Genomic DNA, 23,558 nt, shown 5'->3' on the forward strand with positions numbered 1-23,558 from the left:
GCGGCGCCGGGGGCCCAGAGCGCCCGGCCCTCAGCCTCGCGTGCGCCTCCAGAGCGTGCAGGACATCGGGGCGCGGTTCGAGAAGCGGGCGCTGCGCGATGCGCCGGCTGAGGGGGGCATGGGCGGCGGAGGAGGAGCGGCGGCGCGGCGGAGCAGGGAGAGGGCGAGGACGTCGAAGAAGCCGAGGCTGTGGCTCGGCCCCGAGGACGAGGCGGGCGATGTTGGCGAGCTCGACGAGCGGTGCGTGCGCTTTCGCTCTCTCTTTCCCTCCTCCCCTCCTTCCCTTTCCCTCTCTCTCTCTCTCGCTCGCTCCAGCGAGCGGCCACTGACACGACCTCGACCCGACGCAGTGCGGCTCACCTGTACATCTCGACGGCGCGCCCGCTCCCGCCGCACCGCAAGCCCGGCGCGCGCCCCACCGCCGCCCGGCCCGTCCACCTCCGCTTCGTCCCGGTCCGCCGTCCGCCGCCGACGCAGCTCGTCTCGCTCCGCCGTGCACTCGCCGAGGAGGACGCGTCGGGCGCGCAGCTCGACGCAGACGACGGCGGCGCCTCGGTCGAGATGGTCGTCGGCTCGCCCGCGTTGGCGGCGGCGGCGGCGGCGCGCGCGACCAAGCAGCGCCCGTCGAGCTTCCGGTTCGTCGTCGGCGCGAGGAACAAGCCGGCGAGCGGCGCTCGCGTCGTCGGCGACGGTGAGGAGGGCGACCTCGATCTCGGCCAGTCGGACGCAGCGCCTCCTGTCGAGGAGCCGCCTCGTGCGGGAGGAGGGCGCTCGTGCACGCCTGAGTTGGTCACGCCGGCGGCCCACTCGAGTGGCGACGTCTTTCTCGCCGGCCACCGCCCGCTGCGCCGCATGTCGACGTACGGCGTGTCGCTCTTTGCGCCGCGGCACGAGTCGGACCCGCTCGAGGACAAGGAGACGCCGCCGCCGGTCCCGGCGACGCTCGAGCTCGTCGTCGGCGCACCGGCGACGCCCCAGTCCGAGGTTTGGCCCGGGCACGACGCGCACGAGTCGTCGCACTCGTACCGCGACGGGCACGACGACACGCTGTCGCCCCCCCTGCAGGCTCGCGCGGTCGAGCCGACGCCGCCGCCTCGCACGGACCCTCTCCCCCCCGTCACGCCGTCCCTCTCGTTCCCCGCCCCTCAGCAGCGCGACGCCGCTCCGCATCACCCGTCCTCCTCGCGCTCGCCCAGCTCGACCTCCTCCTTCGACCGCTCGGGCCTCGCCGCCCTCGCCGGCACCGCCTCCTCCCCTCTCCGAGCCCACTACCCGAGCGACCTCCTGCTCCTGCCCGGCATGGCGACTGGCAGCTCGACGTCGTCGACGGGCCTCGCGCTCCCGATCCCGCTCCACACGCCGTGCGCCTCGTTCCAGTACTCGTCGCCGCCGTGCATGAGCGCCCTCGGGCCGACCGTGCCCGACGAGGAGGACGAGGACGACGAGGTGCTCCTGCCGACCGAGCAGCTCGGCGAGCTCGCGCCGGAAAAGGAGCAGGTTCCGCCGACGAGCGCGCTCGAGCCTCGATCGCTCGGCGCCGCGCCCGACCACCCCCTCTCGGACGCCTTTGACGAGCTCGACATCGGCCCAGGCGACGACGCCGAGGTGCACTACACGGCGCTCGCCGTCGCGAAGCGCACGAGGCGCGCGCTCGAGCCTGCGAGGCGCTCGACGGTCGGGCGAGCAGTGCCGCAGCAGCAGCTTCCGCCGCCGCCGCGCAAGGCGCAGACGACGGTGCAAGGCGTGTTGACGCCGCCCGAGTCGACGCGCAAGGCCGGCAAGGAGAGGGGGGCCGGCGAGGGATTGAGTGGGAGGAGCGAGGAGCGAGGAGCGAGGGGGAGGGGAGGAGGGGGCCCGAGCGTCGCTTGACGTAGTACTGCTTGCGCTTGAATGCAGACGCTTTGCTTGCAAAAGCGAGCCGAGAGCGACGAGAGGGGACTGAGACCGAGATCAAGGTGGAGCAAGCTGCAGTTGCACAACACGGCTCGGACCCTCCTCCTCCTGCTCTACATCCTCGCTCACCGCTCAGCCCTGCGCCTCGGTCTCGGTCGACGCCGCCTTGTGCTGCAGGACAAGACACAAGAGTCAGTCGAGTAAGAGAGAGAGCGAGAGAGTGAGAGAGAGTGTCGAGAGAGCGGGAACGCACCTTGGGGACAAAGTTCCAGTCGTCGGGCGCCGGGCCGAGGAACATTTCGCAGATCTTGAGCCAGTCCTTGGCCTGGTCCGAGGCGAGGAGCGTCTGCGGATCGTGCCCGTCGTCAGGCCTGCTCGAGGCGTACAAAGGGAAAGAGAGGGACGCACCTCGAGCTCGTCGCGGCCCTTGTAGGGGAAGGCGCGCTCGTTCATGTTGGTCGGGAGGCGCTCGAGGAGGCCGACGGGCACGTAGCGGTGCGTGAACGAGAGCGACTCGGCGACGAACCGGCGCGTCTTGTTGAGGCCCATCTGGTCGGCTCCCTGTGGGCGGCGCCGGTAGTCAGCGAGAGGGCCGGCTGGGGGAGCAGGACGAGGGCGAGAGAGAGAGAGAGAGAGGGCGCACCCAGTGCTCCATGCCGTAGTCGCACAGCTTGCCGATCATGTCGAGGCGCTCGCGCGACGAGATGTCCCCTGCGCGCGAGGGCGACATCGTCAGATCGGGTCGAACGGGCAGAAGGAGGATGGCGAAGACGCACAGTCTCGGCGCTCCTTGATCTCGGTGAAGCACCACGGCTTGATGAGGGCGCCGCGCGCAATCATGATGCCGTCGACGCCGCTCGACTCGACGTTGTCCCAGTACGTGCGCCAGTCGTACGCGTCGCCGTTGCCAAAAATCGGGATCGGCGCGAGGCCCTCGTCCTCGGCCGTGTCGCGCAGGACCTTGACGCACTCGCCGATGTCTGCTCGACGGAGAACGAGGGTCAGCTCGGTCAAAGAGAGAGACTTGGAAGGAGGAGAGGCGCGAGGACGCACACTTGTAGTCGGCGAACGCCTTGTAGCGCTGCTGCCGCGAGCGACCGTGCATCTGCGGGACGAGACCGGGAATATGAGCGGCCATTCACGGCGAGGAGGAGGAGGAGGGACTCGAGGGCGCACCGTCACGGCGCTGACGCCCCACTCCTTCTGGAACCGCGGCATGAGCTTGTGCGCCGTCGGCTGGCTGTTGCTGACGCCCGTGCGGATCTTGACCGTGAGGGGCACCTCGCCGAGCACCTTGCTCATGCCGACGAGCGACTTGCCGAGCTTGCCCGCGTGCGCGAGGAGCGCAGAGCCGGCGCCCTTGTTGAACACGAGGTCGATCGGGCAGCCGCAGTTGATGTCTGCGAGGGCCGGCGTACAGGGTCAGTGACGAGACGAGGAGAGAGAGAGAGAGAGAGAAAGTGAGAGGCAGGGACGCACCGAGGAAGTCGATCTCGGTGCTCTTGACGATGGCCTCGGCGGCGGGCACGAGGACCTGGGGCTTCGAGCCGCAGATCTGGACGCCGAATGTGCGCTCGCTCGGGTGGCGCCGCACGAGGCTCCACTCGTTGGCGTTGCCCGACAGGAACTCTTGCGCGAGGCCCATCTCGGACGTCGTGATGTCGCAGCCGTACTCGACGGCGAGGCGGCGGAACGGCAGGTTGCCGACCGTCGTGAGCGGCGCCATCCACATCTTGCCCGCAAAGTCGAGGCGCTTCTTCTCGGATGCGCGGATCGGCGCGAGGTCGGGAACGTAGGTGCGCGACGGGCGCGAGTCGACGTCGGCGGCGGCGGCGGCAGAAGAGGTCGGTGCGGCAGGGTCGGCGACGGCGACGGGGTCGCCCGTGGAAGGAGCGACGGCGTCGGCAGCAGTCGGCTCGGTGCTGTCGACTGCGGCGGACGGCGCGGCGGGCTCAGGAGCCGGCTCGGCCGCTGCCGGTTCTGGTGCCGGCGCGGTCGCCTTCTGCTGCCCGTCGCGGCCGCGCTTCTTGCTCTTGCCGTGCTTCTCGTCGCCGCGCGTGTCGAGCGGCTCGCCGATCGACTTGAGGTACTCGGTCGACAGCGGGAACTTCTCCTGCGGGCGCGAGGCGAGGTCAGTCAAGACCTTCAAGGAGAGAAGGGAGGGCGGGCGAGCAGGGGGCGCACCTCGGTCTTGCCGCCACCACGGATCGCCTTGATCTGCATGCTCGTGATGAGGTTCATCTCGCCGAGCGAGCTCAACTTGGCCTTGCCCTCGCCTGCCGCCGCCGCCGCCGCCTCGACCTCCTTGACCTTGACCTCGTCGACGACGAGCTCCCACCCGCAGCCCATGAAGCCCTCGCCGTCGGCGACCTTGCGCATGTGGCTCTCGCCGAGGCGGCACTTGAAGCCGTACGGGCACCGGCCGAGCGACAGGTACAGCGGGCACGTGTGGGCCGTCTCGGTCGGCGTGAGGTCGTCGGGCGTGGTCGGGAGCGAGCGCCGGACGTCGGCCTGGCGCGACGAGAGGAAGGCGGCGAGGTCGTGGTCGTTGTTGCAGTTGGGGCGGTCGCACGGGCGGCCCTGTCCGACAATGTTGCAGAGCCGGACGTCGTGGGTGCCGGCGCGGTGGTCGAACTTGCGGCCCTGGGTGCAGTTCTCGAGGGTCAGTCCGTCCCCTTCGAGAGTCACGCAGTGAGAGAGAGAGAGAGGGGGACGCACCTTGTTCTGCCCCTTGCCCCTCTTGCGTCCGCCGGCCTCGTCGCCCTCGCCCTCGCCGCCGCCCTCGCGGCCGCCTTCTTGGCGTCGAGCTTGGCCTGCTTCTTGGCCTCCCACTGCTCCTGCTGCCTCTGCCTCGCCGCCGCCTTCTTCTGCGCGCCGCTCAGCCGCACCTTCTTCTGCTCGGGCTCGCCCTCGCCGGCGGTGGCGCTCGTCGCGGTAGGGGTCGATGCGCCGCTCTCAGCGGGCGCAGCGGCGGCGGGAGCGTCAGTCGGGGCGTCGGTGGAGGTCGCAGGAGCCGAGTCGGCGGTTGCAGGAGGCGCGGTCGAGACGTTGTCGGTCGAGCGAACGAGCGGCTTGTCGAGTTGCGACTTGCCACGGCCCTCGGCGGCGTCGTCGTTGACGGTCGGCGGCGCGGTCGACGTGGTCTTGCCCATCTTGTGCCATTGGACGAACCTGCGCAGCCACACGAGGGCGTGGTCAGCTTGCAGGTCGAGGTCGAGTCGCTCGAGAGAGATGAGACGGGCGAAAGTTGGAGGGAGGCGAGGGACGCACTCTGGCTTGATGGGCGCAATCCCGCCGTTCTCTGTCTCCCAGTAGGGCTTGGCAGCAGGTGCTTCAGCAGCCATGGCGAGCGAGCGTGGTGCGGGAGAAGGGCGAGTCGCCAGAGTGGTCCAGCTCTCGCTCTCTCACTCCTCTCACGTCGCCTCATCATCGTCTAGGGCACAGTCAGACCGCCCATTACCATCTGTGAGTCTTCTCCTTTCACCCTGCCTTATCCACCGCGAGTCTCGAGCGAGAGCTCGCCTCTCCTCCTCGAGCTCCGACTGCGACGATCTCGCCTCGCCTGTCAGCGACGACAACCCCTCAGGACGATGCTGACCAGTGCTCGTACTCCCACAGATACGCCATCATGCCGCGCCCTCTACCTGTCGAGCTCGTGGACCACATCCTCGCCGACGAGTCGCTCGAGCCTGCCGACCTCGCGCGCGCCTGCCTCGTCTCGCGGTCCGTGTTCGCCCTCGCACGGCCCCGCCTGTACGCCGGGCAGGTCTTCTGGTTCAACATTAACGAGAACACCAGCCCGTCGGCGACGCGTAGTTGGTGCTCGGCGATACGGGCCTCGCCTCAAGCCGCGGCACTCGTGCGGCACGTCCAGCTCGAGGTTTACTTCCACACCGGCGACAAGGACTTCTTGGCCGACGGCGACCCGATCGACTTGATCGCCGACGTCCTCGAGAACTGCACCAACCTCGAGCACTTCACCGTCGGCGCCATGAAGATGCCCGTGGCCTTCCTCGCCGTCTTCCCGGCGTGCGCCAGCCTCCGTACCTTCTGGAACATCCCGTTCACCAACGACACCTACAAGGCCCTCGTCGACATGCCCAACCTCATCCACCTCGCCCTCTACTTTGAGGGTTCGACGGCCGGCGTTGACAACGTCGACCCCGACGGTCCGACACCCTCCTTCCACCTCGAGACCGTGCACCTCGAGTCGCTCAACCCTGTTCGCGGTTCGCTACCTCTTCGTCGCGTTCTCGCCACCGTCCTCGGTACCTCGTACGCGTCGATCCGCTCGCTCCAAATCAACGCGGCCAAGGACGACGTCGCAAACCTCGTCAGTGGCACCTTCTCGGCCGTCGACTTCCTGTGGACGGGGTACCAAGACGCCGAGCACCTGGACACCATACTGCGCGCGTGCGGCTCCATCACGACGATGCAGCTCAGCAACCAGATCTGTCACCGCTGGGGCGCCGAGCCAAACCTGTCGTCCACATTCGAGGTCCTCCCGGCGACGCTCAAGACCCTCCACCTGGACGCCATCACGAATTGGGTGGTCGACGACACCATGCCCACCGTGGTCGCCGTTCGCGAGATCCTCGACGCGCTCCCAGCCCACGTGCGGCTTGAAAAACTCGGCGTCAAGCCGTTCGAGTACCGGCCAAACTCGTGCTCGTGTCGCGGCGAGTGCGCGTGCGACACGTTCTCGGACTCGACTCGATGTCGTCCTCAAGCTCGTCGTCGTCGTCAAGCTCGTCGTCGTCGTCTTCATCATCGAGCTCGTCGTCGTCGAGCAGCTCGTCGGGATCGGGCTCGTCGGGACGGTGGACGTCAAGCTCGTCGTCCGCAAGCTCGTCGTCCTCAAGCTCGTCGTCTTCGAGCTCGTCGGACTCGGACTCGTCGGATTCGGACTCGTCGTCGTCGCGCCCGAGGCGGACGTCACGACCCTACCGGAGCCTGCTGTGGCGGTCAGAGCTCGAGGCGTGGCGCAAGCTCGAGGTGTACTGCGCCGGCAGAGGGGTCGAGCTGGTCCTTTCGCCGCTCGATGTTTGCCCGTCGAGCGCGTCGTGTCTGCCCAGCCCCGCCGTCCCGATGCCGTAATGTCACTCGCTCTCGTCGGTCGTGCGCGTCGTCGAGAGACTCGAGAGAGCGAGCGAGGGTGAGAGGGTCCGAGCCACCGACGGCTCGAGCGAGAGGTTGCCCCGCCGGCTCAGGCTGAGAGAGCTTCATCGAGAGGCGTACGAGCGCAACGTGGAGCAGCAGAGCTTCCTCGTCGCTCGCTCTGTGTCTCTCGGGCGGGCGCGAAGCCTCGGGCGAAACAAGAGAGAGAGAGGGTCAAGGTCGAACTCGAGTTGCAGGACGTGGCGCTACTCCCTCGACCTCGCCGCCCAGTACTCGCGGTGGCGCCTGCACGGACGAGGGGCCGAGTCAGTACGAGCGTCTCTTGACACCCACGGCCTCGCTCGAGAGAGATAGAGAGGGAGAGAGAGAGACGCACCTCTGGACGTCCCTCGCCCTCGCCCCCCACCGCTCCTCATGGTCCCTCCTCCTCAAGTCGACTACGGTCACGTCCCTCCTGTCCCTGTACCTCGCGTCCCTCTCCTCCCACAGCGTCCCCTCGAGCGCGCCTCCCGTCCCCCGCTTGACGCGCACGTTGCGCACGTGCACGAGGGCGCCGCGGCGCGCTTGGCCGGTGCGCGAGTGGTCGACGAGCGCCGAGAGCGGTTGGGCCTGGGCGCCAAAGACCGACAGTTGGAGGACGAGCTGGCCGGCGAGGCCGACGGCGGACGGCGAGGCGTAGTCGTGCAGGAGAGGGTGCCGGGTGTAGTCGGTGAGATAGAGCGAGGCGGCGCTCGAAGGGGGCAGCGAGGCGCACGACGAGGGGCAGTGGATCTTGGTCACCTGCGAAGAGGGTCCAGAGGTGAGTGAGGCGGACGTGGGAGAGAGAGAGAGAGAGAGGCTTGACGCACCATGCCGATGAGGTCGCAGAACTGGCCCTCCGACATCTCCTCGACGCGCAGCAGCGGCCGCCCGCCTCGTGCCCCGCCGCCGCCGGCGCTCGCCCGAGGTCGAGCGCCATCCGCGAGGCTCGGCGGGAGCATCGGCCTCGTCTCAGCTCCTGCGGCGCCGCCCTCGCCCTCGTTTGGGCCCGCCGCCTCGCCGCACGCCCTGACGACCCTCGCCGCGTACGCGAGCTCGTCGGGCGCGACCTCGAGCGCACTCGGTCGCGCTGTCGGTGCTGCCGTCGCTGCAGCTGCACCGGGCCGAGGAGGCGGCGAGGCGAGGAGCGCCGCGGGGCGAAGAGGCGCGTGCGGGACGACGGCGAACGCGCGCGCGAGGAGGATGGGCGCACCCGGCGTCGAGGCGGCCTTGAGCTGCGACGAAGCGCGGCGCGAGGGCAGGGTCAGGGCGGTGCTCGAGCGGGGCGTCGTGGGAAAGAGAGAGAGAGAGAGGAGGACGCACAACGAGGTTGCGCGCGAGGACGACGTCGCCGGGCTGGACATCGGGGAGCGCCGCCGCGGTCTTGGCGTACCACTGGATCTCGAGCGGAGCGTCTCGCCCGGGTCGGGTTGGGTCGACAACGAGGATCGGGCGGTACCAGTCTGTCGAGGGAAGGGGGGCGCAGGCCGTCAGGGGACCGACGCAGGCGAGGAAACGAGGGCAAAAGAGGATGAGGGAGGGGGGCCGCACGCACCTCGATTTGACGACATGGGCTCGGACGGCCTCCCGGCGTGCGTGACGAGCGCGACGACGTTGACGACCGTGTTGAGGAGGGCCGACTTGGGCGTCTGGGCGACGAGCGGGCCGAGCTGGTCGAGCGGTGTGTAGCGCGTGCCGTCCACCTGCACATTGCGCAGTGTCAGTGTCGGGTAGAGGAGGAGGGAGAGAGAGAGCACAGGGGACGCACCGCGGTCAGGCCCCATGAAGCGAGCGCGTCGGCTGCCGCTGCGGCCTTGAGCCGCTTGCGGGCCCGGTGGCCTTGTCCTGGCGGGCTGACCTTGGCGGGCACCGATGGCCGTGGCGACGTCGACGTTCTCGGACGCTTTGCCGAGGGCGCGGCGGCGAGGGGTGGAGGTGGAGCGGGAGGAAGAACGGGAGGAGGAGGTGCGGACGGTCGAGGGCGAGCATGCGGCGCCGTCGACTTGGCCGCTTCTGTGAGTGCGCACTTGCGTGTGAGCTCGTCGGACGTCGGGAAGGCAAAGGGAGAGCGAGGACGCACGGGCAAAGTGCAGGAACTCGTCGTCGCCGTTCTTGCGCCGGATCCAGCCCGTCAACTCGTCGAACCGGACCCACCCCGCGCGCCGCTCGCCGTGGCCGTTGCCCGTACTCTTGCCGGGGGCGGTCGACGCTCCCTTTGTGGCGAGAATGACGATGTCGCCCTTGCGGAGCCTGCGCGAGGCGAGGAGGGCGACGTCGCCCTTGAGCTCGACGTCGATGGCGGTGCCGGGTGTGTCGAGGCCGGGATCGATCGAGGCGAGGGTGAGCTGGGCGAGGCGAGTGTGGGGCGAGTAGGGGCGGAGCTTTGTGAGGCGGCCACGGACGACGCCATGTGGGGAGGAGCTCGAGGGCGATGAGGACGCGAGGGTCGACAGTGGGACGGGCTCGAGTGGGCGGCGTGCCGTCGTGGGCATGGTTGAGCAGCTTGTTCGTGGGACGAGGCCTGACTCGGAAGCGTGACAGAGTCAAGCCGCGTCGGATGACTCCGAGTAGTCGACCAACAACCGACGACGACGACGACGACGACGACGACGACGACGAGGCAGCCTCTTGGTTCCCGCTCTACACCTCGCTCCAACTCAGACTACTGCTGCAACCTGCACCTCGCTCTCTTGGCTCTGCTCGCCCCAACTCGCACGCGCCAACTTCCCCGACCAGCGCCGACCATGGCCACCTCGTCGCTCTTCTTCTACGGCACCCTGTGCCACGCCGCCGTCCTCGCACGCGTCATCGGCGACCCGGGCGAGCACCTCACCACCCACGACGCCCTCCTTCCACACCACGCCCGCCTCCACGTCGACGGCGAAGGTGCGCCCCCCTCTCGTTCCCTCTCGTCCGACTCTCGGGCGAGCCTGACGAACCCGTTTCCCGCAGACTACCCGGCCGTTGTTCGGGCGCAAGACGGCGCTCGAGTACTCGGGCGCGCCCTCACCGACGACGAGGCGTCCGTTCGAGGCGTCCTCGTCCAGGGCTTGACCGCCGACGACGTTGCTCTCCTCGACGAGTTCGAGGGCGACGTGCGTCCTCTCGTTCGTCCCTGTCACCATCCCGTCCATCCACTGACGCACCCTCGCGGCGCAGGAGTACACTCGCGCACCGTGCACCGTCGACCCCCTCCCTTGCTCCTCCTCCTCCTCCTCCGCCGCCGACACCCTCCCCTCTCGCACCTCGGCCTCGGTCTACCTGTGGACCGCCCCGCTCTCGCGCCTCTCGCCCTCGATCTGGCACTTTGACCAGTTCCTGCGCGACTCGGCCCACCGTTGGGTCGGGCCCGGCGCCGAGGCCAACCCCGACTTTGCAGAGGTCGACCGCCGCAGGCGCATGCGCGGCATCATCACGCCCCGGGGCGTGCGCGACAGCGCACAGGCAGCGCTCGCCGACCTCGAGGGTGACGTCGACGCCAAGCTGCGCCTCGACGGCGATGGCGAGCCGCACAAGCCGCACGAGCCGTTCGGGCGCGCCCTGCGCGCCAAGTACTTCTCGCACGAGCCCGGCTGGATCCCGCTCAACCACGGCTCGTACGGCGCCGCGCCGCACCCGGTCCTGTCGCGCATGCGCGCCCTCCAGGACCAGTGCAACCTGTCGGCCGACCGGTTCATGAAGCTCGAGTACGAGCCGCTCCTCGTCGAGGCGCGAGGGCGCGTCGCCGACTTGGTCGGGTGCGACACGGACGACGTCGTGTTTGTCACAAACGCGACCATGGGCATCAACACGGTCTTGCGCGGGTTGACGACCGAGTGGAAAAAGGGCGACCGGCTGTTGTACTTGCCGACCTCGATGTGCGTCCCGCCTCTCTCTCTCTCTCGGGGTTACTGCGGCGATCGACGTGGCTTCAGAGCGAGCCCTGATTGACTCGGTCCCCACGTGCAGCTACAACGCCTGCGAGCGCACGCTCCAGTACATCGTCGACACGCACCCACACGTCGAGCTCTCGCTCCTCCCCGTCCCGCTCACGTACCCTCTCTCGCACGCCTCGCTCGTCGCCCAGGTCGCCGCCGCCATCGATGCCGCCAACAGCGACGGCACGGGCCGCACGGTCCGCCTCGCCCTGATCGACGCCATCTCGGCCAGCCCGGGCGTCGTCGTCCCCTGGCCCCAGCTCGTCGCCACCCTCCGTGAGAGGGGCGTCCTCTCGCTCGTCGACGCCGCGCACGAGCTCGGCCAGACGCCGCGCATCGCGCTGCGCGAGACCGACCCGGATTTCTGGGTGTCCAACGTGCACAAGTGGGGGCTCGCGCCGAGGACGGTCGCGGCGCTGTATGTCGCAAAGAGGTGGCAGCACCTCGTGCACTCGATCCCGATCGGCTTCTCGTACAAGCAGCGCGAGTTCAACCCGGACGGCGACGCGCACTGGACGCGCGAGTTCAACTGGAGCGGCACCATCGACTGGGTGAGCCCCGCCCTTCCTCCTTCTCTTCCCCTCTCCTGCACCTCTCACTGACCTCGTTCACGTCCCCTGCCCCCGCCCCCGCCCGCAGTCGCCCGTCCTGTCCGTCACGGCCGCGCTCGACTTTCGCCGCGACGTCCTCGGCGGCGAGCAGCGCATCTACGACTACTGCCACGCGCTCGCGCTCGAGGGCGGCGCGCTCGTCGCCGACGTGCTCGGGACCAAGGTGCTCGAGAACGAGCGCGTCGAGGACGGCGAGCTCACGGCGTGCATGGTACGTCGCGCTCTCTCTCTCTCTCTCTCTCTCTCTCTCTCTTTCGGGCTCGCCTTCTCGCGCGAGTCACAGGTTGACTAACCTCTCTCGCCTCGCCGCACGCACGCACGCAGGTCAACGTCGAGCTCCCGCTCCCCCGACCCTCGACCTACACTGCCTCGTCCCTCTCGTCCCTCACCTCGTTCTGGATCGCTCGCCTCTCGGCCCTCAAGACGTTCGCGCCCATCTACACCCACGACGACCGCTTCTGGACCCGCCTCTCGGCCCAGGTCTACGTCGACCTCGACGACTTCCGCAAAGGCGCTCAGGTGCTCGACAGCGTGTGCGACGAGATTCGCCGGCGCGAGTTTTGACGGCGGCGGCGGCGAGTTTTGACAAAGCCGCAGCAGCCGGGTTTGCTAGAGCATTCTCTCGAAAGACTTTCTATCAGTGCCCATCGTGCCTCTCGTCCGAGCGAGCGTCCGAGCGAGCGAAAGAGAGGAGAGAGGAGAGGCTCGTGATAGCAAAGGCGCGCTCGAGCGCACAAGTGGTTGACGAGGGAGTGGGGAAAGGGGAACGACGGCAAGGACTACACGAACGAGACAGAGTGTGAAAGGCGAAGGTAGTCGGGCACAGGTGAGCGGGGAGGGGGAGCGAGGGCTGCTACAGAGAGGAGGTGCGAGGAGTCTAGAGTTGCGAGGGGGTTGCGAGGTGCGAGAGAGGGGGAGTGGTACACAGACGACGACGGTGCGTCGCGCGCGCTCAAAAGTCGGCGTCAAAGACGAGCAGGCGCGAGTCCTCGATGGGCGTGCTCGCGCCGGGCGTGCCCGACGCGCTGTCGGCGGCCGACCGAGCGGCGTGACCCGACATGATGCCGGCTTTTTGGTAGTCACTGACCCGCTCTGCATCGCGAGGTTCCCCGAGGTCAGTTTCGGCCGTCCTGGCGGGACAAACGGAGAGAGAGAGAGAGAGAGTGAGACGCACTCTCGAAAAAGTTGGTCTTGCCCTCCATCGAGATCATGTCCATAAAGTCGAACGGGTTCTCGGCGCCGTACTGCTTGTCGTTGCCGAGGCTCACGAGGAGGCGGTCGGCGACAAACTCGATGTACTGGCGCATGAGGCCCGCGTTCATGCCGATGAGGCCGACGGGGAGCGCGTCCGTGAGGAACTCCTTCTCGATCTCGACCGCCTCGCGGACGATCTGCGCGACGCGCCGCGGGGCCGGTCGGCGCTCGAGGTGCGAGAAGAGGAGGCACGCAAAGTCGGTGTGCAGGCCCTCGTCGCGCGAGATGAGCTCGTTCTGCAGGTGAGCGAGAGAGTGAGTCGCACGTGGACAACGACGAGGAAAAGGGAGGCGAGGACGCACGGAAAAGGTGAGGCCGGGCATGAGGCCGCGCTTCTTGAGCCAGAAGATGGACGCGAACGAGCCCGAAAAGAAGATGCCCTCGACGGCGGCGAACGCGACGAGGCGCTCGCCAAAGACGGCGCGCGGGTCCGAGATCCACCGCAGCGCCCAGTCGGCCTTCTTGCGAATGCAGGGGACTGTCGCGGAGAAGAGGCTGAGTGAGCTTGGCGCGCAGAGGAGACGCAGGAGGGAGGGCGCTCGGCGGGACGCACTCGTGTCGATGGCGTTGAACAGCCTCGAGCGCTCTTGCGCCTCGCGCACGTACGTCTCGATGAGGAGCGAGTAGACCTCCGAGTGAACGTTCTCCCTGTAGGCAGTGACCCCGAGTCAGACACGACACAGAGGGGAAAGAGAGGAGGCGGGCGAGGACGCACATCATGATCTGGAACCCGTAGAAGCACCTCGCCTCGGCGACCTGCACCTCGCTCGAGAAGCGCTCGACGAGGTTCTCGTTGACGATGCCGTCGGACGCGGCGAAAAAGGCGAGGACGTGCGAGATAAAGTGGCGCTCGTTGTCGTTCAGGCGGCCGTCCCAGTCCCACAGGTCCTTCGAGATGTCCTGGTCGGGGGGAAAGCGAGGGTCAGTGGCCGCCTCGTCACAGGAGAAAGAGGGTGAGGACGGACCATCTCCTCGGCAGTCCAGAAAGAGGCCTGCGCACGCTTGTAGTGCGCCCAGATCTGTCGGCGCGGGTCGAGGTGAGCTTTGCTGGCTGGCGCAGGCGGGAGAGAGAGGGAGAGGAGACGGTGAGCGCACCTCCTGGTACTGAATCGGGAACAGGACGAAGCGGTCCTGCGTCTCGCGCAGGATGGGCTCGTCGCGGTCGCGGCGGATGGCAGGGTTGCCGACGAAGCGAGGGTGGCCCTCGGCGTCGATGCGGGCGTCCTCCGGGTCGTGCTCTGCCGCGGCCTGCTTGCCCTTGGTCGGCGGCGGGAAAGCTGGCGGGAACTGCTCGGCGGAGGAGGACGACAAGTCGAGGACGGCCGCCTCCTCCTCCTGCGGGGGCGGTGCGACCTCGAGCGGTGCGGCCGGGCCCTCGTCCTCGCGCTCCTTGCCCTTGGCGCTGCTGCTGCTCCGCCTGGCGGCCGTGGGGCGCTGCACGCCCGCGCCGCTGCCGCCGTTGCCGCCGCTCGAGCTCCGCCTGCTCAGATCCATCTGCGGACGCTCGGTCGGCGGCGCGAGCGAGAGGTGCGACAGGCTGGACGAGGGCGAGGCGAGAGGGGACGAGTAGTAGCCCTGGGCGTAGGCGTGGTGCGGTGGCGGGTCCCTGCTGGTCGAGACGAGCATGGCCTGGCTCGATGAGGGAGGAGGAGGAGGTAGATGAGGAAGGGCGAGAGGTGGTGGCGACGTTGGCGGGCAGGGGGTCGGCTGGCGGTGCGGTGCGTGCGTGGCTGCTGCGGCAAGGCAGGGGAATGTACAGGAGGGGGCACAAAGGCTCGTCGGCAGAGCGTGGTGGAGCGCAAGGAGTTGGCATCTCGCCGCTCGTCTTGACGTCTCGCTCGTCGAGGCGGTGAAGGGCCAGGATCGCACGCTCGCTCTCGCTTCCCAGGCCGCGCAGAGTCGCAGAACAGACTATGTACGATGTCAGAAGGCTGGGCTTGCAGCTACAGCTCGACGCTCCGACCGCCTTTCTCCCCCTCGACCGTCTCAGCACCGCGCACCGCCGCCGACGTCGACGCCCCGCTCAGTGCTTGCGCGCCCCCTTCTCGAGCCCGCGCAGGATTGTCTTGAACGCCTTCTCGAGGCGCTCGACCTCGACCTTGGCGCGGTCGACGTCGCCGTCGAGCGTGAGCGCTTCGGCGAGGCCAGGCAGCGTCGTCGCGCCGTACCCGAGCCACCGCCCGGGCGCCACGCCGAGGTGGCGGTACCACTCGCGCCCCTGCAGGCCCTCCTCGTCGCCGAGGAAGCCGCGCTCGAACCCGCGCAGCGCGGCGTTGACCTTGCGCAGGCCGTGCGCCGCCTTGTGCGCCGAGCGCTCGTCGCCGGCGGCCGTGAGCTGCGACGCGAGGTGTGCGCCGTGCGCGAGGAGCGTCGTCGACGCCCTCTGGATCTTGTCGGCGAGGGTGTAGAGCGTCGACAGGTCGAGCTGGGCGGCGAGAGGATGCGCGGCGACCTTGTCGAGGTACTTGCCGAGCTCGACGGCGTATGCTGCGGGGCGGGCTCGAGCTCGTCAGTTCAGGGTCGACGACATAGACTCGTGCGAGAAAGAAAGAGAGAGAGGCAGGGACGCACCGGTCGTGTTGATCGGGAGCACGGCATCGTCGGCGAGCCGCACCGCCGTCAAGCCAAGGACGCGCGAGACGGCGCGGTGGCGCTCGAACGACGGGTCGCCGTACTTGGACTGCCACGCATAGTCGTCGTAGTTGCTGTGGTACATGTAGACTGGGAAGCGCGGCGTCAGGTCCTGCTGTGACGGCGGCGAAAAGGCCCGAGCGAGAGGACGGCGAGCGCACCAGGGTCACTCTTGCCGCGCGCCATGCCAAAGTTGGCCGAGGCGAGTCCGAGGCGCTGCAGGAAGACGGTAAAGTCTTGAGAGGGGAAGGGCGAGTCAGGGTCGTCCCTGGCGGCAGAGGGCGAAGGAGAGAGCGAGAGGAGGACGTACCGCTGCCGCTCCCGAGAGGCCCGACGTGCAGGTCGCCGCCGTACCGGTCGGCGAGCGTCTTGCCCTCGTTGTCCGGGTCGGGCACCTGGGCGCTGACGTTGCGGAGCAGGTCGGCGAGCGACGGCGACGCGCCGAGCTGGTACTGCGAGCCCGAGACGCCTGTCGAGGTGAGGGAGGAGGAGCGGTGAGCGCGTGCGCCTTTCGAAGAATCAGAGGGAGAGAGAGAGGCTGGACGCACTAACATCGACGTTGAGGTAGGCGACGACGTGCTCCTGCAGCCACTCGGGAAAGTCCTCGCCAAACTCGGTCGAGCCGATGAGGCCGTACCTGCGTCCGGCACGCCGCCCTCAGTCAGTCCCTCGGTGCTCGAGCCTCACGAACAGATTAGAGAGAGGAGGACGCACTCCTCGGCGTCCCAGGCGGCGAGCAGGATCGTGCGCAGAGGCTTCCAGCCCTTGTCGAGGAGGGCGCCGAGCGCTCGGACCGTCTCGTGCACCGAGGCCGTGCCGCTCGACGGGTCGGCGGCGCCGAATGTCCCTGTGTGCGAGTGAGCGAGGCCCGAGTCAGAGTGCGACGAGGAGGCGAGAGGGAGAGAGAGAGCGCGAGAGGAAGAGGACGGAGGACGGACAGGCGTCGTGGTGGTTGCCGAGGACGACGACCTCGTCCGAGACGTGGCCTGGAATGAGCGCGTACGTGTTCCTGCGTCGGCGCGCAACGTCGTCAGGGTCGATGGCAGAGGAGGACAAGGACGTGGAGGAACGAGGCGACGCACCAGATGGGCGTGATCTTGTCCTCGACGACGTTGACGAGCTCGACCTCGACCTCGCCGTCGCCCGTCCAGTACTCGACGCCGAACCCGCCGAGCCCGCCCTCCCTCCACCCTTGCGGCTTGCCCTCCCTCCCATCCTCGAGCCGCACCCCGCGCCCGTTCAGGCTGCGCAGCAGCGGCACGGCGTCCTCGTAGCTGAGCGGCAGGCTCGGGATGCTCGGCACGTTGATCGTCGGGTCGTCGCGCGGGAGCCGGTCGGGCGCGCCGGGCAGCGCAGGGTTGTACGACGGCGAGCCCGGCGTGAGCGGGTCGCCCGGGTACAGGCTCAGGTACTGGGCCGAGCCGCGCTGGACGCTGCTCGGGGCGCGAGCAGGGCCGTGAGGGTACGACGAGTAGTTGTTGGACACGACGACGTCGCCGTCCTCGATCAGGTCGGTGTAGATGATGCACGCGCTCGCGCCCGCCTCGGCGGCCGCCTTGACCTTGAGGCCGCGGAACGAGCCGCCGTACTGGACGATGACGACGGCGCCCTTGACGTTGATGCCTGCGGGCGCGGTCGAGAGGGGAGGTCAGTGACGATTTCCGAGGGCGGGAGCGCCCAGACGAGGAACAGTCGGCGACGCACCGTTCTTCTCGAGGAGCTCGTAGTCCTCCCTCGCGCCCTTGGACGCGTACACGAGTTGGCCCCTCGCCGAGCCGTTTTTCGAGAAGCCGTGCCAGATGCCGACGCCGTCTGCGCTCGTCGGGTCGTCGTCCGGGAAGGCGTCCTCGCGCAGCTTGGCGCGGAACGACGGCTCGGTCGCGGTCGACGAGGCGAAGAGCGAGATGGACGACGAGATCGGGTAGTTGAGGAGCGAGTAGTACGTGTCGGTCCAGACGCGGGGCTTGTCGGTGAACGAGGACGACGGGACGCCGCGGTGGTGCTCGTGGTGGTCGTGGTGCTCGCGGTGATGGCGGTGCTCGCGGTGCTCGCGATGCTCGTGATGCTCGTGGTGCCCATGACGAGGATGAACTTGGCGGCCCGAGATCTTGCGCCCGGCGCGCCTCGCGAGGTCCTTGGCGCGCTCGAGCAGGCCACGCTTGCCGTCGCGGTGGCGGTGGTGGTGGCCCTTGCCGCCGTGCTTGTGGTGCTTGTGGCCATGGCGGTGCTTGTGCCCGTGCCCGTCGTCGACGTCGCCCGTCAGCGCGCGACGGCTCTCGAGCGTGCCGGCGTCGTACACGCGGTGGTGGTCCGGGTCGGCAGCGGCGCCGAGGAGCGTCTCCCACTGCGACTTGAGGAGGAGCGCGATGCGGTGGTCGCCGTCGGTGCCGGCGACGTGCGTCTGGTTGGTGTAGCTGCCGGTGGGTGAGAGGCGAGTGTCAGTGACCCGGGTAACTGCGAACCGAGGTAGGAAAGGGGAGGGCCGGTCGACGCACCCCTTGGAGGCGGCCTTGGCGCCAGCGGCAGTCGGGACGTCGAGGAGCGTGTCGACGATGTCGCTGTCGCTCAAGACGGCGAGCTTGTGGCGGTGCGGGCAGCCGTGACCACGCGGTGCGGTGCCGAGGCGGGCGAGGTACCCTGCGTCGCGCGAGAGGGCTGCGTGGCGCGGCGGGCGCGCTTGAGGGCCGAGCTGGAGGTAGAGGGACCCGAGTGCGAGCACGGCGAGGACGGCGCGGAGCCAGACGGTGCGCGAGGTCGAGCTGGTGGGCCGAGGTGGGGAGGACGAGTGGGTGGACGAGGGCGAGGGGAGCGGGAGGAGCGGCTCTTTGCGCTCGTGCTTGGTGTCGAGGGGCTGCTGCATCGTGTGCACGGTACCCTGGCCTGGTCGAGCCGGGTGGTGGTCAGGAACCAGAGCCAGGGTTGGTCGCGATGAACGAGCTCTCGCTTCCTCCTTGCACCACCGGCTCCTCCAGCGCCACCAGACGCGGCAAGAGCGCCACCTGGACACGCCGCACAGCACGCCACCGGCCCTCACGCCCTCGCCGACCGCGCCGCCATGGTCCCGCCTCCCTCGCTCCTCGACTACCTCTCGGCGCAGCTGTCCGCCTCGGTCCCGGGCAAGCACCGCTACGCGATCCACGTCCTGCGCTCCGAGCCACAGCGCTCCCACGTCCTCTTCCCGCACGCCACCAACGCCAACCTCGCCAAAGTCTGGCACGAGGAGACGCTCGTCGTCCTCTCGGAGCGCCGCCAGGTCCCGCTCGACGTCCCCCAGGCCGCCACGGGCGCACCGAGCACGGCGTCGAGCGCGACCGTGAGCGGCGCACCCGACGCGAGCGCGTCGGCCTCGGGCGCGCCCGTCGCGTCCACCTCGACCGCCGCCGCACCTCCTCCTCCTCCTCCTCCCGCCGCCGCCGCCGCCACCGCCGCCGCGAGCGAGACCCGCTCGGCCCTCGTCCCCATCGTCGCCCTCGAGGCGTCCCTCTACTTCATCCCCTCGACCTCGTGCGCCCTCCTGTACATCTCCAAGGTCGACACGACCGGCCTCTCGTCCCCCTCCTCCTCCTCGCCCACCCGCACCCTCGTCTCGGCCTTTGTCGCGCACCACCTCGTGCACCCGCCGCACGGCGCGCGCCGCCTGCGCGTGCACGTGTTTGCGCGCGCCCAGAGCCAGTACCTGTTCCCGGGCAGCGCCGACAACTCGCGGTCCAAGCGCGTCCTCGACGACAAGCAGCTCCTCAGGTGGTGGAAGGCGACGCTCGAGCGCGCGAGCTCGATGGCCCTGCGCGAGGGCGGCGGCGAGGGCGGCGGCGTCGGCGGCTGTGGCGGCGAGGGCGGCGGCGAGGGCGAGGCGCGCGACATCCGCAAGTGGTACCTCGTCCCGGGCCTCGCGCACGTCGAGTCGCTCCCCTACCTCCCCTCGACCGGCCCCGGCTGGACCTACGGCCATCCCTACGCGTCCCTCTCGTCGCCTCTCCACCGCGCGTCGGACCCACCCTCGGCCCACCCGCTCCCCGACCACGTGCCCGCGTTCGCCGACGACCCCAAGTCGCGCTTCCTCCACTCGCTCACGTCGTCGCCCGTCGCACCGAGCGGCACCGAGGGCGACTACGACGACGCGTACAGCGCGCTCGGGAGCGCGACGTGGAGCGCGGGAGGCGCGACCCCGGCGCACAAGGTCGCAGAGCTCGGGCGCCAGGTCGACAGGGAGCGCAGGAGGCTCGTCGCCGGGGTCCCGGGCGGCGTCGACGAGTGGTGGGAGCGCATGGCGTTCCGCCAGGAGTGCTGCGCCGGGCAGCTCGTCGGGTTCTTTGTCGTCGCGGTCGGCGAGCCGGCGCCGGCGCCATCGTCGTCGTCGTCGTCGTCGTCGGCCTCGACCTCGACCTCGGCCGCCAACCTCACCATCGCCACCTCGACCGCGCCTCTCGCCGCCGCTCCACCATCCCCCACCACCACCTCCTCCACCACCACCAAGCCGCCCACCGCGCACGCGCCCAAGCGGCACCCGCTCGCGCTCCGCCCCGCCCAGTACACCAAGCACTGGTCGACCCTGCACAACTTTGACTATGCGCTCCCGGCGCTCGCGAGGCTCGCGTCGGCCGTCGAGCGCTGGAGCGACGGGGTCGAGAGGGCCGTGAGGGGGACGTGCGAGGGCGAGGGCGAGGATGGGGAGGGCGAGGGGACGGGGCGCGAGAGGACGGGGCGCGAGGGAGAGGGGCGCGAGGGGGCGGGCGAGGGAGAGGGCGAGGGAGAGGGAGCGGCAGCGGGACAAGGCGCGCAAGCGGAGGACAAGGAGCGGGCGTGGAGGGCGCGCTACGAGCGCGAGGTGGCGCGCGAGCTCAGCGTCGACAACCCGCCACTCCCCTCTAGCGTCGCCGGCGCCGTGGTTGGGCAGGCGAGCGGCGTCGCCGGCGAGAAGCGGCCGGCCGAGGGCGCGTCGGGCGCAGCAGCAGGAGGAGGGGGAGGTGCCGCGGGATCGGGCCCTGGCGCAGGAGCGGGAGCGGGCGCGCGGGCAGGCGAGGCGCCCAAGGTCAACGTGCTCGCGCCGAGGAAGAAGAAGAAGAAGGTCGAGGGCGCGGCGTAGCTTTCCGAGAGCGGGAACGCAGCTTGCTCGCGAGGCGAAGCGAGGTGACTCTCTCTCTCTCTCTCTCTCGCTCTCGGTTCTCGAGGAGAGGGCAAGGAGAAAGAAAGATGGTCTGGCGTTGCAGCGAGTCCGAGAGATGCTCTGGCTCGTCTTGCGGCCGTCGCACGGCGTGCGGCTGGGCGCGCCCGTCCGGCTCGACGGGGCTTGCCGCGTCGAGGGCGCGCGACGTGCGACGCGAGGGGCCCGCCTTTCGGGCCAGGCTCGTGCCCCTGTTCGTGCGAGAGAGCCGCTCGGGCCTGTCGCGCCTGCGGCACGGTCGCCTCGCGTCCGCCGACGTCGTCGCCGCGTCGCGCTCAACGACCGGTCGCTCGCTCGCTCGTCGTCGTCAGGGTTCACGGGACTCACTCTCGCCCCGCCCTGCCGCCCGCTCACCCGCTCAAGCCGGCGCGCACCACCTCTGCGCCCTCGCGGAGCCTGACGCCCTCGCGAAACAGGGCCTGGGCGCGCTCGCTCGCGCGGTCGAGGTGCGCCTGGGCGAGGGGCGCGCTGTCGGGCGTCGTCGTCGAGGGGACGAAGCCGCCGGGTGCGGAGCGCGAGAGGAGCGAGACGAGGGCGTCGAGCGAGTCGAGGGCGTGGGAGGGCGAGGGCGAGGACGAGGGCGAGGGGGAAGGGGACGACGACGAGGGAGCGTCAAACGCGTGCTCGTAGGCGGCGAGGAGCGAGTCGATGTCGCGCTGTACGCGGTCGAGGAGGCCCTCGGCTGCGCCTGGGCCTGGTGCGCCGACGAGGAGGGCGACGGCGCGCCTTGCCTCGGTCGCCGGGTCTGCCGAGTGCGGGGTGGCGAGCGAGCTCGCGGGGTGCGAGGTGGCTGGGCCCGGTGGTGCTGGTGGGGCGAGGGAGGGCCGGGTCGAGAGGGCGCGCTGGCGGGGGAGATGAGGAGGAGGGGGAGGAGCGGCGGCGGCGGCGGGAGGGAGGAGCGACGACGAGGGCGAGGGGGCGGCGAGCCACGCAGACGGTGACTGGGACGGGTGCTGCATGGCCGTGTGCTGCGACTCTTGGCAGGGAGAGGGACGGCGGGACGATCACACTCAGAGCCGGAGCCCGTTTCGCGCAACATCGCCGGCGCCTCTCTCCCTCGCCTTCCTCCTGCTGCTACAGCTCCACTGCTCCCAGACTACACCTCTCGCCATGGCCCAGCACTCTGTCGAGGTGCGCTCGCCTTCCTCCCTCTCTCCCCCCCTCCTCCTTCATCCCCACCTCGTCGACCCCCCTGTCGACCCAAGCCTCGGCATGCTCACTCTATCCTCGCCCTCCCCTGCGCACAGGTCGGCCCGCCAGTCCCCGCAGGCCAGTCCAAGCCCCGCCGGTACCACAAGACGGCCGACAAGCTCTACACGGCGCCCAACTCTGAAACCCGCGTCCTCGCCGATGTCCTCGCCCGCACGATCCGCCAGAAGCCCGACGGACTCGCCCTCGGCTGGCGCGACACGATCAAGGTCCACACCGAGATGCGCGACGTCAAAAAAGTCGTCGACGGCGACGAGGTGACCGAGAAGAAGCAGTGGACGACGTACGAGCTGTCCGACTACCGCTACCAGACGTACGCCGAGCTCGGCACCCTCGTCGAGCAGGTCGCGGCGGGCCTCGTCAAGACGGGCCACTCGAGCTCGACCATCTTCAACATCTACGGCTCGACGTCGGCCCACTGGCTCACGATCGCCAACGCGTGTGCCCGCCAGGGCATCACGTTCGCGACCGCGTACGACTCGCTCGGCCAGGAGGGCCTGCGCCACTCGATCCAGGAGCCCGAGGTGTACGGCCTGTTCACCAACGCGCCCCTCCTCGGCACCCTCGCCGCCGTCGTCGCCGACACGCCCTCGCTCAAGGTCCTCGTGTGGGACGGCAAGCCCGACGACGTGCCCGCCGGCGCCCTCGACAAGATCCGCAACGCCGGCGTCGACGTCCACTCGTGGGACGACCTCGTCGCGCTCGGAGCTGCGAACCCGGTCGCGCCGAGCCTGCCGCAGCCCGAGGACGTCGCGTGCCTCATGTACACGTCGGGCTCGACCGGCGCGCCCAAGGCCGTCGAGATCACGAACCAGCAGGTCGTCGCCGTCATCGGCGGCGTGCTCGAGCTCGTGCAGGCCTTTATCACGCCCGACGCGCGCTTCATCGCCTACCTGCCCCTGAGCCACATCTTTGAGCTCGCGGTCGAGTTCACCCTCCTGTCGGTCGGCATCCTCATCGGCTACTCGTCGCCCAAGACGCTGTCCGACACCAACATGCGCGCGCCATGCGTCGGCGACATGCGCGCCCTCAGCCCGACCATCATGTGCGGCGTCCCGACCGTGTGGGAGACGATCCGCAAAGGCCTTCTCGCCAAGGTCGAGGCCGGCGGCCGCGTCCGCTCGTCCCTGTTCCACGGCGCCGTCGCCGCCAAGAAGTACACGCACGGGATCCCGCTCGTCGGCGGCCTCGTGCGCGGCGTCACCGACGCCGTCGTCTTCTCCAAGGTCAAGCAGGCGACGGGCGGCAAGCTGCGCTACGCCGTCAACGGCGGCGCCGGCGTCAGTCGCGACACGCAAGAGTTCCTCATGCGCTGCCTGACCCCGACCTTCATCCAGGGCTGGGGCCTCACCGAGACGACCGCGTGCGTCCCTCTCTCTCTCTCCCTCTCTCTCTCTCCCTCTCTCTCTCTCCCTCTCTCTCTCTCCCTCTCTCTCTCTGCCTCGCGCCTCGCGCACGTCGCAGTTCCTTACACACTGCCCCCTCCTTTTCCTCCCCTGCTCCTGCCCCGCCGACCAACAGCCTCTCGTGCGTCCTCCCGCCCGATACGTTGACCAGTAGGCAGGCTTGGACGTCCCTATATAAACTTTCCAAGTGATCGGGACTACAACTGCCTCTAGTGCACATGTTGGTGGTAGTAGCAAATATTCAAGTGAGAACCTTCGCTGCATGGTGCGTCACATGTCTGCTCTCGACCGGGCGGCGCTCGACATCGTGGCTGTCTGAGGGGCGGCGGACGACGGGCCG

General features: G+C 69.4%; 8 protein-coding genes across 8 annotated transcripts in view; 4 read left to right on the forward strand and 4 right to left on the reverse strand.

Moving 5' to 3' along the window:
* Positions 1–1,950: 1,950 nt before the first annotated feature.
* RHOBADRAFT_29366 (uncharacterized protein) lies at positions 1,951–4,661 on the reverse strand. Its single transcript, XM_018412869.1, has 10 exons — positions 4,612–4,661; positions 4,078–4,536; positions 3,373–4,006; positions 3,070–3,293; positions 2,947–2,998; positions 2,670–2,873; positions 2,537–2,604; positions 2,302–2,454; positions 2,147–2,239; positions 1,951–2,064 (listed from the first exon to the last, which is right to left on the reverse strand). Exons 2-10 carry the CDS (start codon positions 4,270–4,272, stop codon positions 2,026–2,028), a joined length of 1,662 nt encoding a protein of 553 aa, XP_018269230.1. The 5' UTR covers positions 4,273–4,536; positions 4,612–4,661; the 3' UTR covers positions 1,951–2,025.
* An 860-nt stretch (positions 4,662–5,521) lies between these two features.
* RHOBADRAFT_55393 (uncharacterized protein) lies at positions 5,522–7,052 on the forward strand (the record flags this gene model as incomplete). Its single annotated transcript, XM_018417825.1, has 3 exons — positions 5,522–6,508; positions 6,624–6,851; positions 7,029–7,052. The coding sequence occupies 3 exons, from the start codon at positions 5,522–5,524 to the stop codon at positions 7,050–7,052; spliced, it is 1,239 nt and encodes a 412-aa protein (XP_018269231.1).
* A 165-nt stretch (positions 7,053–7,217) lies between these two features.
* Positions 7,218–9,521, reverse strand: RHOBADRAFT_55394 (uncharacterized protein; the record flags this gene model as incomplete). Its single annotated transcript, XM_018417826.1, has 7 exons — positions 7,218–7,296; positions 7,388–7,791; positions 7,860–8,264; positions 8,353–8,492; positions 8,585–8,732; positions 8,798–9,042; positions 9,110–9,521. 7 exons carry the CDS (start codon positions 9,519–9,521, stop codon positions 7,257–7,259), a joined length of 1,794 nt encoding a protein of 597 aa, XP_018269232.1. The 3' UTR covers positions 7,218–7,256.
* A 252-nt stretch (positions 9,522–9,773) lies between these two features.
* Positions 9,774–10,779, forward strand: RHOBADRAFT_38805 (uncharacterized protein; the record flags this gene model as incomplete). Its single annotated transcript, XM_018413563.1, has 2 exons — positions 9,774–9,915; positions 9,982–10,779. 2 exons carry the CDS (start codon positions 9,774–9,776, stop codon positions 10,338–10,340), a joined length of 501 nt encoding a protein of 166 aa, XP_018269233.1. The 3' UTR covers positions 10,341–10,779.
* Positions 10,268–12,204, forward strand: RHOBADRAFT_29370 (uncharacterized protein). Its single transcript, XM_018412870.1, has 4 exons — positions 10,268–10,886; positions 10,978–11,497; positions 11,586–11,768; positions 11,882–12,204. The coding sequence occupies exons 1-4, from the start codon at positions 10,429–10,431 to the stop codon at positions 12,119–12,121; spliced, it is 1,401 nt and encodes a 466-aa protein (XP_018269234.1). The 5' UTR covers positions 10,268–10,428; the 3' UTR covers positions 12,122–12,204.
* Positions 12,205–12,313: 109 nt separating this feature from the next.
* Positions 12,314–14,305, reverse strand: RHOBADRAFT_38809 (uncharacterized protein; the record flags this gene model as incomplete). Its single annotated transcript, XM_018413564.1, has 7 exons — positions 12,314–12,649; positions 12,732–13,047; positions 13,114–13,289; positions 13,365–13,459; positions 13,527–13,711; positions 13,777–13,830; positions 13,907–14,305. The coding sequence occupies 7 exons, from the start codon at positions 14,303–14,305 to the stop codon at positions 12,510–12,512; spliced, it is 1,365 nt and encodes a 454-aa protein (XP_018269235.1). The 3' UTR covers positions 12,314–12,509.
* A 529-nt stretch (positions 14,306–14,834) lies between these two features.
* On the reverse strand, positions 14,835–18,302 carry RHOBADRAFT_38815 (uncharacterized protein; the record flags this gene model as incomplete). Its single annotated transcript, XM_018413565.1, has 11 exons — positions 14,835–15,298; positions 15,383–15,532; positions 15,604–15,678; positions 15,753–15,911; positions 15,991–16,079; positions 16,157–16,289; positions 16,381–16,451; positions 16,525–17,065; positions 17,147–17,405; positions 17,694–17,856; positions 17,938–18,302. The coding sequence occupies 11 exons, from the start codon at positions 18,300–18,302 to the stop codon at positions 14,835–14,837; spliced, it is 2,469 nt and encodes an 822-aa protein (XP_018269236.1).
* A 1,404-nt stretch (positions 18,303–19,706) lies between these two features.
* RHOBADRAFT_50177 (uncharacterized protein) overlaps positions 19,707–23,558 on the forward strand; it is a gene marked incomplete at its 5' end in the record, with an annotated part of 5,410 nt that continues 1,558 nt past the window's right edge. The window contains 4 exons of the mRNA XM_018415295.1: positions 19,707–20,521; positions 20,650–21,049; positions 21,699–21,734; positions 21,851–23,175. Of these exons, the coding sequence (XP_018269237.1) occupies positions 19,707–20,521; positions 20,650–21,049; positions 21,699–21,734; positions 21,851–23,175 (2,576 nt within the window). The remainder of the gene's footprint in view (positions 20,522–20,649; positions 21,050–21,698; positions 21,735–21,850; positions 23,176–23,558) is intronic.

This window comes from Rhodotorula graminis (assembly GCF_001329695.1).
Source record: "Rhodotorula graminis WP1 unplaced genomic scaffold RHOBAscaffold_12, whole genome shotgun sequence".
Classification (NCBI taxonomy): domain Eukaryota; kingdom Fungi; phylum Basidiomycota; class Microbotryomycetes; order Sporidiobolales; family Sporidiobolaceae; genus Rhodotorula; species Rhodotorula graminis.

Coding starts and splice junctions, on each gene's coding strand:
- RHOBADRAFT_29366 (XM_018412869.1), bottom strand. CDS start 4,272: ATGCGCAAGGTCGCCGACGGCGAGGGCTTCATGGGCTGCGGGTGGGAG. Junction 4,007..4,077: donor GTGGTGGCGGCAAGACCGAG/GTGCGCCCCCTG, acceptor TCGCGCCCGCAG/GAGAAGTTCCCGCTGTCGAC. Junction 2,605..2,669: donor GATCAAGGAGCGCCGAGACT/GTGCGTCTTCGC, acceptor CCTCGCGCGCAG/GGGACATCTCGTCGCGCGAG.
- RHOBADRAFT_29370 (XM_018412870.1), top strand. CDS start 10,429: ATGCGCGGCATCATCACGCCCCGGGGCGTGCGCGACAGCGCACAGGCA. Junction 11,498..11,585: donor GGAGCGGCACCATCGACTGG/GTGAGCCCCGCC, acceptor CCCCGCCCGCAG/TCGCCCGTCCTGTCCGTCAC. Junction 11,769..11,881: donor GCGAGCTCACGGCGTGCATG/GTACGTCGCGCT, acceptor GCACGCACGCAG/GTCAACGTCGAGCTCCCGCT.